Consider the following 15433-nt stretch of genomic DNA (forward strand, 5'->3'; position numbering starts at 1 on the left):
GCCGGGCCGGGGAGGGGGTTGCGGTGGGGAAAAGGGGCTTTTTTTCAAGCCAGCAAAGGAGAAGAGCGGGGGCGGACGGGGCGGGGTGCGAAGGCGGCGGGAAGCTCGTAAGGGGGAAAGCGTGCTGGCAGCGAGGTTTGCGAGAGGAAGGGTTGCCTGGCTGCGGAGGAGGCTGCGGGCTCGCCCAGGGCAGGGAGCGAGGCCGCAGGGGTGCGAGGGACAGGGGCTGCGAGGGACGGCTTGCAGGAGTGCTGGGAAAGGGCTCGCCAGGGAAAAAGCGGGCTGCAAGGGTGCAGAAGGGGCTTTGCAAGGGGAAGGTGGCCAGAGCGCGAGGAGGTTTGCAAGAGGAAAAAGAATTCCCGAAGCGGACTTGCTGCAAGGAAGAAGTTTTGCGCAGGCCTCGGCTTTGCGCAGCCGCGCACAGGAGCGGTTGGGGCCCACGAGGCTGTCGTGCGTGGGGTGCTCTGGAGGGGCGTGCTGCGGGCCGGCCCCGGCCCGGGCTCCTGGGGGGACGGGGCCCTGCGCAGCCCCGTGGGGGCTGTGGGGACAGCAGCAGCCCACGCCGCTGCCCAGAGCCAGGGCCGGGCCCTGGGGGGCGGCGGTGCCCACACGCCGTGCCAAGGCGTGCAGGTGGTGCCGGGGCCGCGGTCAGCCCCGAGGTGGGATCAGGGTAAACTTCCCACCCTGGTTACCAAGAAATAGGGAAGGTTCGTGCAGGCGGTGGGGCAAGGGCTGCAATAAATGCCACAGTGATCGGCGTAAAGGTGATTTGTAGAAAACGCCCTTGAAGAGTTGCTTTTGTGCCCCGGAAGACCCAGGACGCGTGGCCGTGCGGGACAGTCGGGTTTCCTTGCTTTGCCCCAGGCCTTGCTGGGCCCGGGGCCGGGGCGTCCGTTCCCGCACACGCCGCGCATCCCTTACACGGGTTTTTCTGGCACGGGTTCCTCACCCTTTGAGGGTGAACACGTGGAGAGCGGGAGTTACCCCGGCCCCCGATGGCCCCACGCTCCGCTCTCAGCCGGGAGGGAGCCGGCCTGGCCCGGGGGCCGATGGTCCGCTCCTCCCTCGGCTGTCCCGCCGGGGACAAGCCCGGGGCCCGCCCCGACGCCGTCCATCTTCCCGATGGCCCCGGTCCCGCGTGGGAAAGCGGCCGCGCGGGCACGCCCCCTGCCGCCAGAAGCCACGCCCCTCCTCTGGCGCGGCGCGGCTCCGCCCCCTTCGTGACGCCATCAGCGGGCGCCGGGGGACGGCGGGCGCCCCTCGCGGCGGCGGGGCGAGCGGCGGCGACGATGGCGGCCGCCTCGGTGTGGAAGGGGCTGGTGGGGCTCGGCCTCTTCGCCCTGGCCCACGCGGCCTTCTCGGCGGCGCAGCGTGAGTGAGCGGGCGGCGGGGGGCGGCCCGGACCGGCGCCGCCGCCGGAGGCGGGCTGGGGCGCGGGGAGGCCCGCCGGGCCCCGTCACCCCCGCCCGGCCGCCGGGGGAGCTCCGGGGCGGGGGCCGGGCCGGGCCGCGGCGGCATCGGCATCACCACCGTCATCATCGTCCCCGCGGGGAGCCCCGCGGCGCCGCCAAGCCCGCCGGCTGGGGTGGCCTTGCCCTTGCGGGCCGGGCTGCGGGGCGAGCGGAGCTGGCCCTCGCCGGGAACTTACCGGGAGGAGCGCGGGGCTCGCCCCGTGCAGGCGCCGCGGCAGCCGGGGCGGGGAGGGGAGGGGAAGGGAGGGAGAGCTGCCGGCCGCCGATCGCGGCTTCGTTCCTTGCATCTGCCGTCGCCGCTGCCTTCCCGCAGCCATCCAGCCCTCCCGGCTGGGAGGAGAGGCGGTGGTGGCCGGGGCTGCGCGGGGCTCGGGCTCGGCCGTGCTCCGGAGGAGCGGAGTCTCAAAGGAAGACCAGGAGCAGCCCAGGAGCAGCCCAGCTGCCTGGGGATGGTCGGGACTGACACATGCCTAAGACCTACAGCAAGTTCCTGTGGGGCTTTTGTGTTGCTCTGCTGTTTATTTGCTTATACAGAGTGTTTGATGCATGTGTGTGTTTCTGTTTTGTAGATCGTTCTTATATGAGGTTAACAGAAAAGGAAGACGAAACATTGCCCATAGATGTAAGTTTTAAGTTTTTACAGTGTTTGAAAGGCGTAGTGCTGTGTGGATAGGTTAGTCTCTCTCAGTTGCTTTTTTTTTTTACGTGATAGGCAAGAACAAAGGGTAAAGTCATTTTTAAATTGCACTTTCATTTGAGCTCCCTCTGTCAAAAAGAACCATATTTTCTAATCCCAGCTTCCTGCGGTGTGTTACATCTGTCAGAGAGAGCAAACCCCAGGTCCAGACCTCCCTCTCCTTCTTTAGAACTACCCTGAAGCATCTTGTCCAGGAATTCCCTGAACGTAGCTCAGAGAGCTTTTGCATTCATCTCCTTCTTTGCAGCATAAACATCCTCCTCCCTCTGGCTTTTGTTGGCTGACATTTGTTTATCCAGTGTGGCTGCGTGCCCATTTCACCCCAGCACAACCCGCTTCAGGAAGGGTTTTTCTTACTTGTTTTATTTGCTTGCTTTTTAAATTCCACTTCCAATATTATCTGTTCCATTTTTCCTTAAGCAGAAAGGTAAGGAGATCAAATATCCATGACAACCAGTCATGGCATTTGGACCGAGCAGCAACTGCCACCACTGCACAGCGTGTGTTGGCAGCCAACTCGTTTCTCGGAGAGAGTATTAGATCCTTAAGTGTACAAGAACACGGTTTTTTGTTCTAAGGATCTTGCTGAGGAGCTGTGTGAATCAATTCAATTCATGCAACGCATACCGATGTCAGGCAGCTAAAGCTTTTCTCAGCTCTGCCACCATTTTGCCGTGCCAAATAGGCAGGGTATTTAACCTTCCTGTGCCTCAGTTTCCCTACTGTTGAATTGCCTACTCTGTAAAGCACTTACTGTCACTGGATGAAAAGCGCAAGAGACGCTCTTTGAAAGATGAGATTTTTTGGTAAATATTAAGAACGTTAAGTAATGTGTGTGTTGCATTGTGCTTCCCTCTGTTACAGATAGTTCTTCAGACTCTGTTAGCCTTTGCAGTTACCTGCTATGGGATAGTACATATCGCAGGAGAATTTAAAGACATGGATGCCACTTCAGAACTAAAAAATAAGTATGTTTTATTTCTTCTTTTCATAAACAGACGTATCTGCTACTCTCTATACAAACTGAACACATCCGTGAAATAGCTCGCTCTTTAGCTCAGTTCTTAAATGCATGTTGTAGACAATAACACTGAGAGGAACAGTCACACCTGGGAAAGCCAACAATGTCTTGAATTTCAGAGAGAGTTAGATAACTGGAACAAATTAAATAAACTTCTTGCTTTTCCTCATCCAAAATCCTGCTGTGCAGGGCTGGTAGAGGAATGAAATGTCTACGTGGGAAGTAAGAGCTCAGCAGTCACAACCTGCTGTGAGATGGTCTCATAGACTACGGGGCAGTGTGCCTGGCTCACCCTCTTTTTGTCTTGGCTTCTGTACACGGGTCTGAATTATTTGAATCTCACACTGAACTATTCAAGGCAGAATATCTGAAAGACTTTAAGAGAATAAGGGATTTTGAATCGAGATTTTGAAAAGGATATGAAATTGGATCGTGGCCTCTCCGGCCCTTTCCAAGAACACAGGGGAACATGGAAAGTAAACAGGTTGACATTGTTGTATTTCATAGCATTTACCGAAAACCCTTAGCTTCAGGCACAGAAAGGGATGGAAAGCTGACAGTCAACAGCGTCAAGATATTAACACAACTGACAGTTGAATAAACAGCGTCAAGGTATTAACACAAGTGACAGCTGAACTAAGGCTGGCATATTTGGTATGTGTGCATGCAGTAATCCACAGGCCTGCCCCTAAGCTCAAGGAAGGAAGGTGAAGTTTGTCTGTGGGGTGGACAGCCGCTGCGTATTGAGCAGTCGGTATTTTTCACGCTTGGCTTTGTATTTCCTCTGTGTTTTGGTTTAGGAAACTTATAAAGTGAGCAAGACTTTTGGATTCAAAACTTGTATTTCTGTGTCTGTAAAAGTTGGTATACTCTAGACTGACTCTTCTAAAACCCCTGTTCTAAAAGAGTATTAACGTTGACTTTTTACATTTATTTTGAAGGACGTTTGACACATTAAGGAACCATCCATCTTTTTATGTATTTAATCATCGTGGTAGAGTATTGTTCCAGTCCCCAGACACAGTGAATTCTTCTTCAAACCAAGATGCTTTGTCATCCAGCTCATCACTGAAATTTCGAAAACTTGAACCTCTGCGCCGCTAAGACTTTTACAGATTATAATAATAATCCAGGACACTGAGATGTAATATTCAAGTCGGGGATGTAAACACTTTTTTAATTTCTGGAGCAGTATTTATATTGATCTTCCAGACTTTATAAAGTATATATATATAACTAAGGACCTTCTTTGTACACTGTTAATGAAAATGACTGAATTGGCAATGCAGTATAAATTATTCTACAGTTATGCTGTGAAACACGTCTTCAAATTTTTGTATATTAAAACAAGTTGCAGCTGACTTAACTTCAGTTAAAACAAAAAGCAAGCTAGTTTCTACTGCGATTAATGTTCTTTGACAAGAGGGAATGTTCGAGTGCTATTTATTTTCTCAGTTTGCTTGCACTACAGTTTATGGAACTCCTTCAGAAATACTGTGTGCACTGCATCACTTAACAGCAGAAAAAGGGGCAGCGTCTCCTGTTCCTAGAATGCCTAGGAGACCTGCATGGTGTAGACACGGGAAGTCAAAAAGACTGCTTTCATTTTTATTTTTTTACAGTGCTGAAAAATAGTTGTGTGAAGGGTTGGGTTTTTTTCCTAGTTTTTCATTATCACGTTATTTCCTTGTTGCCCTCCTTCGTTTAAATGTAAACTGTCCTGTGTTGCCCCAAGTTGCCTGGGATGTGGCTGTACGTTTGGTGCCTGTGTGGGGGAGGCAGCTCATGTCCGATCACGTAGATAATCTACCATGCTCAGCTTGTTTACCTTATTTATGTTCTCTTTGGTTGTGAATATGGGAGTGTTCATCAGATGGCTGAATGTTGTGTTGGCACCAGATACAAGTTCCCGAGTCATCTTCTATGAGAAGTATTTAAGTATCAATAAGAAATATGCATTCTGTCTGTGTCCAGGGGTAGGGCCCAGCAGCTAGGTCTGTTTGCTGGCACTAGTACAGTACAGGTAATCAACCGGTCATGGTACAACTACCCCCTTTTCTGCCGACGGAGCCTTTCAGCTTGGTTTCTTTTTTCCAGCTGAGCCCTTCATTGATTTAAGATTACTGTCTTGATTTCACGTATTAGGACAGATGATACAGTCCTTAACTCTTACTGATGTCTAAATTCTGATCTCCCCTTGATTCATCAATGCTAAAATTTCTCTCGGTCTGGCATTTCACCTACCTGACGTAGCAAAGGGAGGGTAGCTCGAGACACTGATGGGGCCAACTAGAACTTTGCCTAGTCTGAGGATGTCTCAGTGCCGCCGTGGAAACTCAGCCTTTTGTCCTAGCATCTGGTTTTTTTTTTTAACTGTTAAGAACTGTCAAAGGCAAAAAGCTTAGCAAAAATACTGTGTAAACTGAAGCCTCTTTTTCTAGCTCTGCCCGTCCTATGGAGTGGGTGCCCCAGTGCTAGAGCAATATCTGTAGCTGCTGCTCTACAATCACTCTTAAGCATCTGGGTTTGGTTAGAAAGGGTTACTCTGCCAGCTGAAAGCATCTGAGCTGCCGGATTACTTCCTAAAGTGTTCTGGTTCCCCCTTAGCTGGTGTCACAAATCAGCTCATGCCAGCTGCTGTCACCAAAGGCCTCAAAAATAGTAAGTATCAGGTCAGCTCTCTATTGCGGACAGAGCTCTTTCCTTGGGGAAGAGGGCTGCTGTGCAGCAGTTGCTGCATGGAGGAAAGGGCTGAACATCGGCCAGGTGACCTTGCGAGGCACAGAGGAAAGAAAGAATTAGCAGAGGGAGGGAGAAGCAAGGCAGAAGGTCAGTAACCACTGTACCAGACTGATACTGCAGCTGTGGTTGGCAGTGAGCCATTTGCAGAGGGTCTCTTAGAGCAGGGCTGCTCACCCTTAATGTCTAAGAAGCCCCATTTGTGCTACCGTAGGCTACGTGGACCTGCCCGAGGCAGAAGGTGCTGCTGTGGGACAGGGTGAGTGGAGAACGTCATCCCCTTCTCAGAGCGGGTCCTGCTAGGAACACCCTGTTGGCTGCATCAGGTCTCTTCTCGTGACAAGTAGCCTTACTCTTCAGCAGCAATGGTTATATCACAAAGCTGTACAAATTATTTTTTCTTATTGATCTCGCAATGTCCAATAAAAATTGATATCCTTGAAGTGTTTGGGAGTTTATTTGTTTATTTCTGACCATCCTGGAGCCTGCTGCAGCAAATCCCTGTTGACTGAATATTTAAAAGTGACTGCCTAGCATTGACAAGAAGTGATTGCCTTAATTACAGCAGCTCTGTGTTAAAGTGTGTGCCTGGCCTGGTGTTTATTACTATGAGATAAGATCAGTAGCAGAATCAAAATAGCATGCTACAAGTAGCTAAACAAAACATTTAGGAGGGAAATGTTTCCAGCGCGGGGATCTGCCTGCCTTTGAGGTTCCTAGTCAACATATCTGGCAGAGCTGACATATTTTCTGTCTTCCATTTAACCATAGTAAAGGCTTTTCTACCATGTGCTAATCCCCTTCCAACCCACGGGACAGGCTCCTGCAAGGTCTAGTATTGCAACAGTTGCTGGGGGAAAACACTCAGCCTGCTCATGGGGCTGGAGATGGTTAAAATCTTGGACTTGAGCAAGATCACTTTTCACTCCCTGTTCCGCTTTTCTGTTGGGGGAGGTTGAAAAGTTAGCAAAGAACTAGAGGAGTTTGCTTAACTATAGCATCCATCATGATTGCACCAGAGAGAGCAGCAGACTCACCCTTCGTCTGCTTCCCGCACTGTTGCAGCCGTCTGCATCCAGCACAGAATGTGAGGGTGTAAAAAAAACCAATCATCGGTCTTTTAAGGAAGGGGCACCTTAACCAGCTCCCAAAGCTACTTTGTGCTTACCTGGCAATGTGCAGTTCTTCACAGATGAGCTTCCCTTCTTCAAAAGCAAAAGTTGTGCCAAGAGCTTCTTGGATTAGGCCGAAGAGGAAGAGCTTCCAGCCTCGCCCAGCGCGCATTTACTGCCATCACGCCTTGAATTGCTTTGGCTACAGGATGGGATGTTTCTACTACATTAAATACCAAAAAAAAAAAAAGCGCTGATAATTTGCATTCATTGCTGGAGTAGCACGTTTAATCTGCATTAATTTTGCTGGGTTTTTTCCTACTCTTCCTCACCAGCCAGTGAGTTCAGTGGGGAATTTTTGTTTCTTTAAAGCTAAGGAGGGCAGGAGTCGTTCAGACCCTTGCAAGGTGAGGAGACGGGGACCACAGTTTGTGTCAGAGATTGTTCAATGTCCCCGCCCTTTCCAAATCAGAGGCCGGGGTGGAAGTGCAGCTGGCAGAAATCTCTTTTCCTAGAGAGTTCAGCGAGTGCTGAACCGTAGCACCGCTTGTGAAAATAACTCCCGATCACACGTGTCTGACGGTGGCAGAGGAGCTTTGTGCTTCCCCTCCACACTAGAGCCATCGCTGCAGTGCAGAAAGTGAAGTGCAGCTGTGAGACCCATTAGCACTGCTTGTAAAGCATGAGGCCGCTGTGCCCTCTCCCCACTGCTGCCGAGTGCTGGATTAAAGCTTTCTCGGCAAAGCTGGTGGCTAACGGCCCCTTCCCGGTGCTCTGGAGCACCAGCGCGGCCCCCTCCCTGCAGAAAGCAGGGAATGGCAATTACTTTCTAACTCTAAAATGATTTTTGGCTTCCATATCAGTCGCTTCCCATGCTTCGGGTTCCCTCGCCCTTCACCACGCTGCAGCAGAGCCACCTTTCTCTGCCTCCGACACCTTCAGCAAGGACATTAACTATGGGGACATCCTCCAGCTGGATACAGGCCCCCCCCAAGAGTGGTACTGTGGCTGCTCCTTTTTGGGGGTCACCTGCGCCAAAAGGCAGCAATTTTCCACCAGACGATTCGGGAAGGCTGAGGCTCACCCCGCAGCATCCGGGGCCACGGCGCTGCCCCCGAGCTCCCTGTGGGAAGCCCCCCAATCACCCACCCCCCATCACCCACCCCCCTGCCTCGGCGGGGCAGGGAAGCTGCAGCTCGCTTTGCAGTTCCCTGCTGTCCCAGCCGGTGCCTGTGCCGGGCTGGCAGGCTGCCTGCGCAGTGGGGAAGGGCGAAGAAAGGCTATTTTGAATGTTAAACAAGCAGAAAAAACTTTGGTACCAGCTTTCCATGGCCGGCACTAGCAGCGAAGGCAAAACACTCCTTTGATTTGGCCTTGAGGTTCACCTTGAAGCCGTAATCACCTGGCGGAGAACCATGGCAGAAATAAATCTGGTATTCCGGCAGGTAAAAGCCTTTTAATCAGCCCCACATTGGTCTCAGTGATACAATGTCATTTCAAAACACTCCGGACTGCAACAAAAGCTTCATCCTTAAAATGGAAGCTAATTAATTTTCCTGTCCTGCTAACTTAATCCTTTTTCCAGCCAAGAAAGGCAAATGGGAGTTCACCAAGCAGCGAGGCAGCCAGGAGCCTGGCAGCGCGAGCAGGAACACAAGCCCCAGGGCTCTTTGGCAGGGGCCCAGGCTGTGCGGCGTCACGGCTTACCAGGCCACTTTCAAAGGAAGGGGGAGAGAAAAAAAAGTTAAAAGGTGACATTTGTATTATCAAACCAACGGTTCGTCCTATGCTAGTGGTCCCAGGGAACCCACAGACCCCCAGCACAGATAGATGTGGCTATTTACTCCCAGTTCACAGCCCTAAAGTAACCCTTGCTGCCAGGCAGAGCACCCGGCACTGGCAGTGCCCTCCATGCCCGGACTGGTGGTGGCTGAACCAGTTTCCCGGGGATTAGCCAGAGGCACGTTGTGCTGCAGGAGGACTTCACTTAGGATTTTTAAAAAAAAAAAAAAAAAGGAAAGAAAACATTCCCCCTCCTCCCCCAAGGTATTTCTGCTGTGTATTTTAGAGCAGTTCAGGGCCAGCCATGCAAGGCCAGTGCCAACATCCTCTGAGCCCCAGGCTGCCCCAGCATCCTCTGTCCCCAGGAGGTCTCTGCTGCAGTCCAGGATGCAGGAAGAGCACCCAGTGCACGCAGCAAATACTGAAGCAGCGATTTACTCCTCCGTCCCGGACGCAGAAGTGCACAAAACAAGACAATTGCATCAAAAAGCAGTTTTGGAGGAGCCAGTTCGGCAGGCGCTCCAAAGAGCGGCTCGCTTCCCCACGTCCACACTAAGCTGTTGCTCCCTGGGATGTTACCAGAGCCTCCAAGGCACCTGCAGGCCTGGGCTCAGCCCCCAGTAAGGGCAACCCCACAGTAAGGCAGCACCTCCCCAGCACAACATAAGGCACATGGAGGGGAGAGAAGGGGCCAAATAATCCCTCCTCCTTCTCCAAGACCACCATGCTGCTTCTGGTTTGCAGCCCACCATGACATACAGATCTCTGCCCAGGGACCTGGGTGAGAGCGGTGCCATTTCAACGTCAAAGTTACCACCACCACTTTGAAGCAAAAGCCAGCTGCTACTTCAATACCTGTTTGAATACAACAGCCTCAGATCACAAAGGGAAAGTGGCAGCAGAGCGAGACCTATGTTCACCTCATGTGGGAGGGACCCACATATCCTATGGGGTGCAATAGGGCTGGTTAATAAACCCAGGTCAACTCTAAGTACGGCCATGCTGCTGCCTTCGGTTGGCCAGAGCTGGCAGGAGAGGACGACCTCTGCAAGGGACAGGCTGAGATGTCTCCCCACCCAGCACGATGTGAACAGTGGTCAGGAGACGTTTGCAAGGTGCTCTCTTCTCTGCCCTTGCTTCTCATGCTTAAGCGTAACTGCAGAGCTTGAAAGGGCCAGAAATGAGGCTCAACCCACAGAATCACAGAATCGTATAGGTTGGAAAAGACCTTTAAGATCATCGAGTCCAACCATAAACCTAACACTACCAAGACCACCACTACACCATGTCCCTAAGCACCTCATCCAAACGTCTTTTAAATACCTCCAGGGATGGCGACTCAACCACTTCCCTGGGCAGCCGGTTCCAATGCTTGATAACCCTTTCAGTGAAGTAAAATTTCCCAATATCCAGTCTAAACCTCCCCTGGCACAACCTGAGGCCATTTCCTCTCGTCCTATCACTTGTTACCTGGGAGAAGAGACCGACCCCCACCTCTCTACAACCTCCTTTCAGGTAGTTGTAGGGAGCGATAAGGTCTCCCCTCAGCCTCCTTTTCTCCAGGCTGAACAACCCCAGTTCCCTCAGCCGCTCCCCATCAGACTTGTGCTCCAGACCCTTCACCAGCTTCGTTGCCCTTCTCTGGACACGCTCCAGCACCTCAATGTCTCTCTTGTAGTGAGGGGCCCAACACTGAACACAGCATTCGAGGTGCGGCCTCACCAGTGCCGAGTACAGGGGCACGATCACTGCCCTAGTCCTGCTGGCCACACTATTTCTGATACAAGCCAGGATGCCATTGGCCTTCTTGGCCACCCGGGCACACTGCTGGCTCATATTCAGCCGGCTGTCAGCCAACACCCCCAGGTCCTTTTCTGCCTGGCAGCTTTCCAGCCCCACCACATTCTGGGGAGCAGAGCAATGGGACACTCAGCAGAGATCAGCTAATGCACAAGTTAAGACAGGAGGACTGGAAAGAGAGAGGTGAGTCACGTGAGACGCAGTTCCAGAAAGAGCAGAGCAGACGTCCATCAGCACGGCACCGCGACACCCCGCTCGCAAGGCACTGACTGGCCATGTGCTGAGCACGTGTGTTGGCCTCCCCAAAGACATCGTCTTGGTGCAGGTTTCCACCTTTCTGAGGAGCTCCCCATCTGCATGTCCACGCCTGAGGACGAACGGGGCAAGGCTTTCACCAGCATTTTCAACCTCTTGCTGGTTTCCTATCATGACGAGAGCAGTCCCTCTCATTTTCGTGCTTTCACAGCCCCTTCTCGCCTCAACAGAGTGGGCACACTGAGCCCAGGGGTGCAAGGCAGACCCCGGGAAGGAGAGCCCACTCTGGTTATATCTGCAGGAATGCAGGATTTGGCCACTGCACAGACAAAGGACAGCCTTCAGCTGCCCCATGAGATCAGAGCCTCCTCGGGGTCCTGTTGTGTGCGCTTCTGGAAAGAGCCATCACTCAACCAGCCATCACTCAACCTATTATCCAGCAAGAGTTTCCCATCACAGCCCGGGCTGTGACTCACCAGCAACTGCCTTTCCTCAGGGGAATTCACGGCCAGTTCCCAGGAGTCAGTCTCACCCCGTTTCACCTGCTGCAAGCTGCAGGGATAGCCGCAGCAGCAGCTCAGGGAGCATCCTTCCCCGCATCTCTCATCAGCACGCTGAGCCCTGGCATGCCCTGCCCGCATCCAGCTCCCTGCAAGCCAAACGCTGCCACTGCAGCACTGCAAGTGCTACGCATTTGTACTCCCATTTTCTAACAATACTCCTGCAGGAGGATTTGCTGAATGCCAACATGCTTAAAACAGCCTCTCCAGAGCTTGTCAGTCCCCCACCGTCTCCTTTTCCACTAACCATCATTTTGGATAGCAGCTTCTACACTCTGCCTGCTTCTCGTTGGCAGAGGGAGGAGCCCTGAATCCAGGGATGCCAGAGGAATTTAAAAACACACTTTTACATGGCTGACAAAGAAAAGGCGCTGGAGCAGCTCAGGTCAGCAGCCAGAACTCGACTTTAAAGAAGAGGCAGTAACACTATGACTGCCTACAGTCTTGGGCAACTTCTCTACAGGCCTCCCACCTCCCTCTTTCTGAGCTCCCACTTTTTTCCAGCCCCAGAAGCGCACTTCCAGCAAAAGGCACCCACTTCAGCCACCTCCGCATGGAAGCTGGCCATGGGGAGCTTGCCCTGTCCCCACCCCATGCTCCCCCTGTGCCAGACCCAGGATGGCAGGTCGGAGAGCGCAGGGAGGAACCCACCGACACACACAAGAGCCCAGCAACCAGCATGTTGTTTTGTGGTGGGATTTTCAACACTAGAGAAATAATTCAGTGTACAAGACCAAATTAGGGCATGGATTTTATAATCATCTTTGCTAGTGACATGCTGTACGACCTTGGGTAAGTCCCTCCATCCATCTTTAAAGACTCTCTCAGGAGTGCCACAAGACTTTAATTAGCAGCCCTAAAAGTACTCGAGATAGTTTGTCTCTCTTCCAAAATAACTAACTGCAGATGAATTGGAACAACCTTATTTTCGAATTCTGCAAGCAACTGGGATCCAGGCTGCTCTCAGATCAGTCACTTCAACAACATAATCAAAGTTAAATGTGCCAGCTGTGCATGAAGCATTTTAATACGCTGCATGGACTGGAAAATAGCTTGAAGAACCAATGTTATTTTTCCATGGCTAGGATGTCACTGTCGAGCAGCTGCATTATAATCATCTGCAATCAGCAAAATGCCTTTTTTTTTTTTTTAATCACTTTTTATTCTTGGGGAAGAGGGCTCATTTTTATTTCTGTCCTACTTAGGAAAGCACCCTTGAATCCTGAGGCACCCACTACTACCAAGAGATCAGGCAACTACTACAGCAGTGTAGACTGATCAAAACACCTTCAGCTGTCTACGATCAAACCCCAATTATACTGACAGGTTCCTAAACTTTAAAAGATGCGCCCAGACAGTAACTGCTCACACTACCACCACCACGACCTCAAGAAACAATAGGTGCATTTCCACAAATCCAGCAAAAATCCAGCTCCAGCTGCCAGGAGGCAATTGCCTATCATCACATATCCAAGACCTGGGACGGCTCCAGAGCCAAGTCCCTCCCCAGGGAAAACCTGAAGGCAGCCCAGCATCCTTCTCTGCAAGGGCCACCTCTGCACGGGCCACCTCTGCACAAGCAGACGGGTCACAGCTGGAAGACAAAGCAAGAGAAGTCTTCCAATTCCATCCTTTACAAAATGCTGAAGGTCTCTTTGATATATTCTACATATTAAATATTTACAAATAAAATGTAACATTAAAATATCCATCTACTTTGAAGAAAATGACAAGAAACAGGCTGACCACGCAAACAGAGCTTTGCCCTTGTAACTGCCAAAATGTTTTATAAACCTCTCCTCCCGTTTCACCATCCTGCGAGGCTGTAAGTATTTTACAAATGGGGACATACCATGAGGATGCTTCGCAAATAGCTTTCTGTCCCTCCTACCAGCTGCTCAGCAATAGTGAGTGGAGCACTGGGATACAGCAAATTGCCAGAGGTGCCCAATATTTTAAGGGACATTATGCAAGACTGCTTGCATTAGAGGAGTGACAGTGATTGAGTTGACAGCAAGCATATATAAATGCCAAGGATCTGGCTACTTCCACTGCTGTTGGAGCTGCTCCAAGACTAGAAAATAGCTGTGAAATTCCCATTGCAGATGTGAAGATGAAACTTCCCCAAGCTCTTGAAAAAAACAAATAAATCTCCAGCAAAAATCTGATCGGGGTTTCCATTCCACTGCCTTTCCCAGGCCAAACTATTCTTTTGGACTTCACCGTAATTGTTTAAGAGCTTCAGCCCAAGCTCAAAATCTTATGAAATGCAGCTGCCTTGATAGCTTCCCAGCTCATGGTAAAGGGTGATCTTGTTTTCTTTACATGGTATCAACAGTCACCATTCCTGGCAAACCCACATGGCTGCCAGCTCAGGGAAGGCACATGCAGCTATGTTCTTCCACTGCATATGAAAATACCCTCCGGTGAGTTTAGCACAAGGCTGTACTGACAGTTTAACTCCTTCCCTGGCATGTTCTTCTTCTGAACTCTGAATAACCTGCTGGAGTTACCAGATTTGCACTCCCAGCCTTGAGAAGCATCTCATACGCTTTTAAAATGAAGGCTCTGAAGTTGAACAGATGAAGCTGAACCAGCTTTCACAGCACGCAAGCAGCGGCTGCTTTTCCCACTGACTCTACCCACGGCCTCTACCCGCGCTCCTTGCTTGATGGACAACAACAGAGTTCCCGCAAAACTGCCACGCTGTTTTAGCCACTACCAAGAGACGGTCAAAAACACTGTCAATGTACAACACAGAGGCAAAACACCAATGCTAAAGCCAAGCCAACAGTCTACTTTCAAGGATGAAACAACATGCCAGGTTGCAGCTGAACTGGCATGGAGAAAACGAGACAGGTCCAGCCTTTCATTAGGCCAATGACAGCCTAAATAAGGCAGTCAAAAACTGATCACAAGATTCAGATTTAGAAGTACAGTTTAACAATTCCTGCAGGCCACAAGATTTTTGCTAAATCCCAAGGTATTATTCTTCTCCAGTTTCCTCCTTTTCCACTGAAGACAGACTTCAGCTTGTTTTTGCAGACCTGAAAGAAGCAGCTCCTTTCAAATCCAGTGACTAACATCCTTCCTTCGGATCTCTGCCAAACCTCGTTTCTGCCAGATTTGAAGTGTCTTTGGCCTTGTTTTCAGCTTAACTAGGTTGTATATTCTTCAAGACAAACGCTCTAGAGTCCATATGCTAAAGGTGTGATGTTGCCATGTTGCTGGTATGAAACACTATAGTTTAGCCTTATAGGTTTTTTTAATACTTTGTTTCTGTTAGCCAATGCATTTGCACTCGTATTTTTCCATCAGAAGCTTCTTAGTAGATATTAAAGAACAGAACAAAAGGAAACAAACTCAATACCCTACATTGCTGCCATTTCAGCCAGCTAGTTTAGAGGCAAAACCTGGAGAAAATTACCAGAAGAAAAAACAGAAAAAAAAATAGGGTTGATTATTTTTTTTTTGGTACAGTTTCCTGTAAAGGGAGATAGACAATAGCTTGACCACTGCAAAGTCAAGCATAGCACAATAACAGCCTCTGCAGCTTTTATTTTGGAGGATGACAATCGTTTTCTGATGCTGGTTAAGCATAGGCAAGAATACACTTGCCCATCATAAATGCACTGCGCACACAAACTGGAAACAGCAGCACCTAACAGACATCTGCCAACAGCGACTGGACTGGGAGCTGCATGGCTATGGGCTCATTTTAAGAAAGAGGAAAACTCCTTGGTGCTTATAAGGGAAAAATAAAAGATAATAAGTACTGAGGATGCGTAGTTAGAACAAGGTCAGGAAATGGAAGAACCAGAATACATACAAGTATTTGGACTCCAGAGTACCACACAGCCCTTCTACCCACGTCAGAAAGATAAGCGCTTGTTAATTCAGACTGTTAAACAACACTCCTCACAGGAAACACAGCAAGCCATATTATTTTTCCCCACTTCCTAACATTCCAGTTTAACTGTGCCACATTATTTCAA

General features: G+C 50.4%; 1 protein-coding gene across 1 annotated transcript; it reads left to right on the top strand.

Moving 5' to 3' along the window:
• Positions 1-152: 152 nt before the first annotated feature.
• MMGT1 (membrane magnesium transporter 1) lies at positions 153-5004 on the top strand. Its single transcript, XM_072876653.1, has 4 exons — positions 153-1371; positions 2042-2094; positions 3034-3137; positions 4132-5004. Exons 1-4 carry the CDS (start codon positions 996-998, stop codon positions 4292-4294), a joined length of 696 nt encoding a protein of 231 aa, XP_072732754.1. The 5' UTR covers positions 153-995; the 3' UTR covers positions 4295-5004.
• Positions 5005-15433: the final 10429 nt, after the last annotated feature.

This window comes from Ciconia boyciana, chromosome 12, assembly GCF_034638445.1.
Source record: "Ciconia boyciana chromosome 12, ASM3463844v1, whole genome shotgun sequence".
In the NCBI taxonomy this organism is placed as follows: Eukaryota; Metazoa; Chordata; class Aves; order Ciconiiformes; family Ciconiidae; genus Ciconia; species Ciconia boyciana.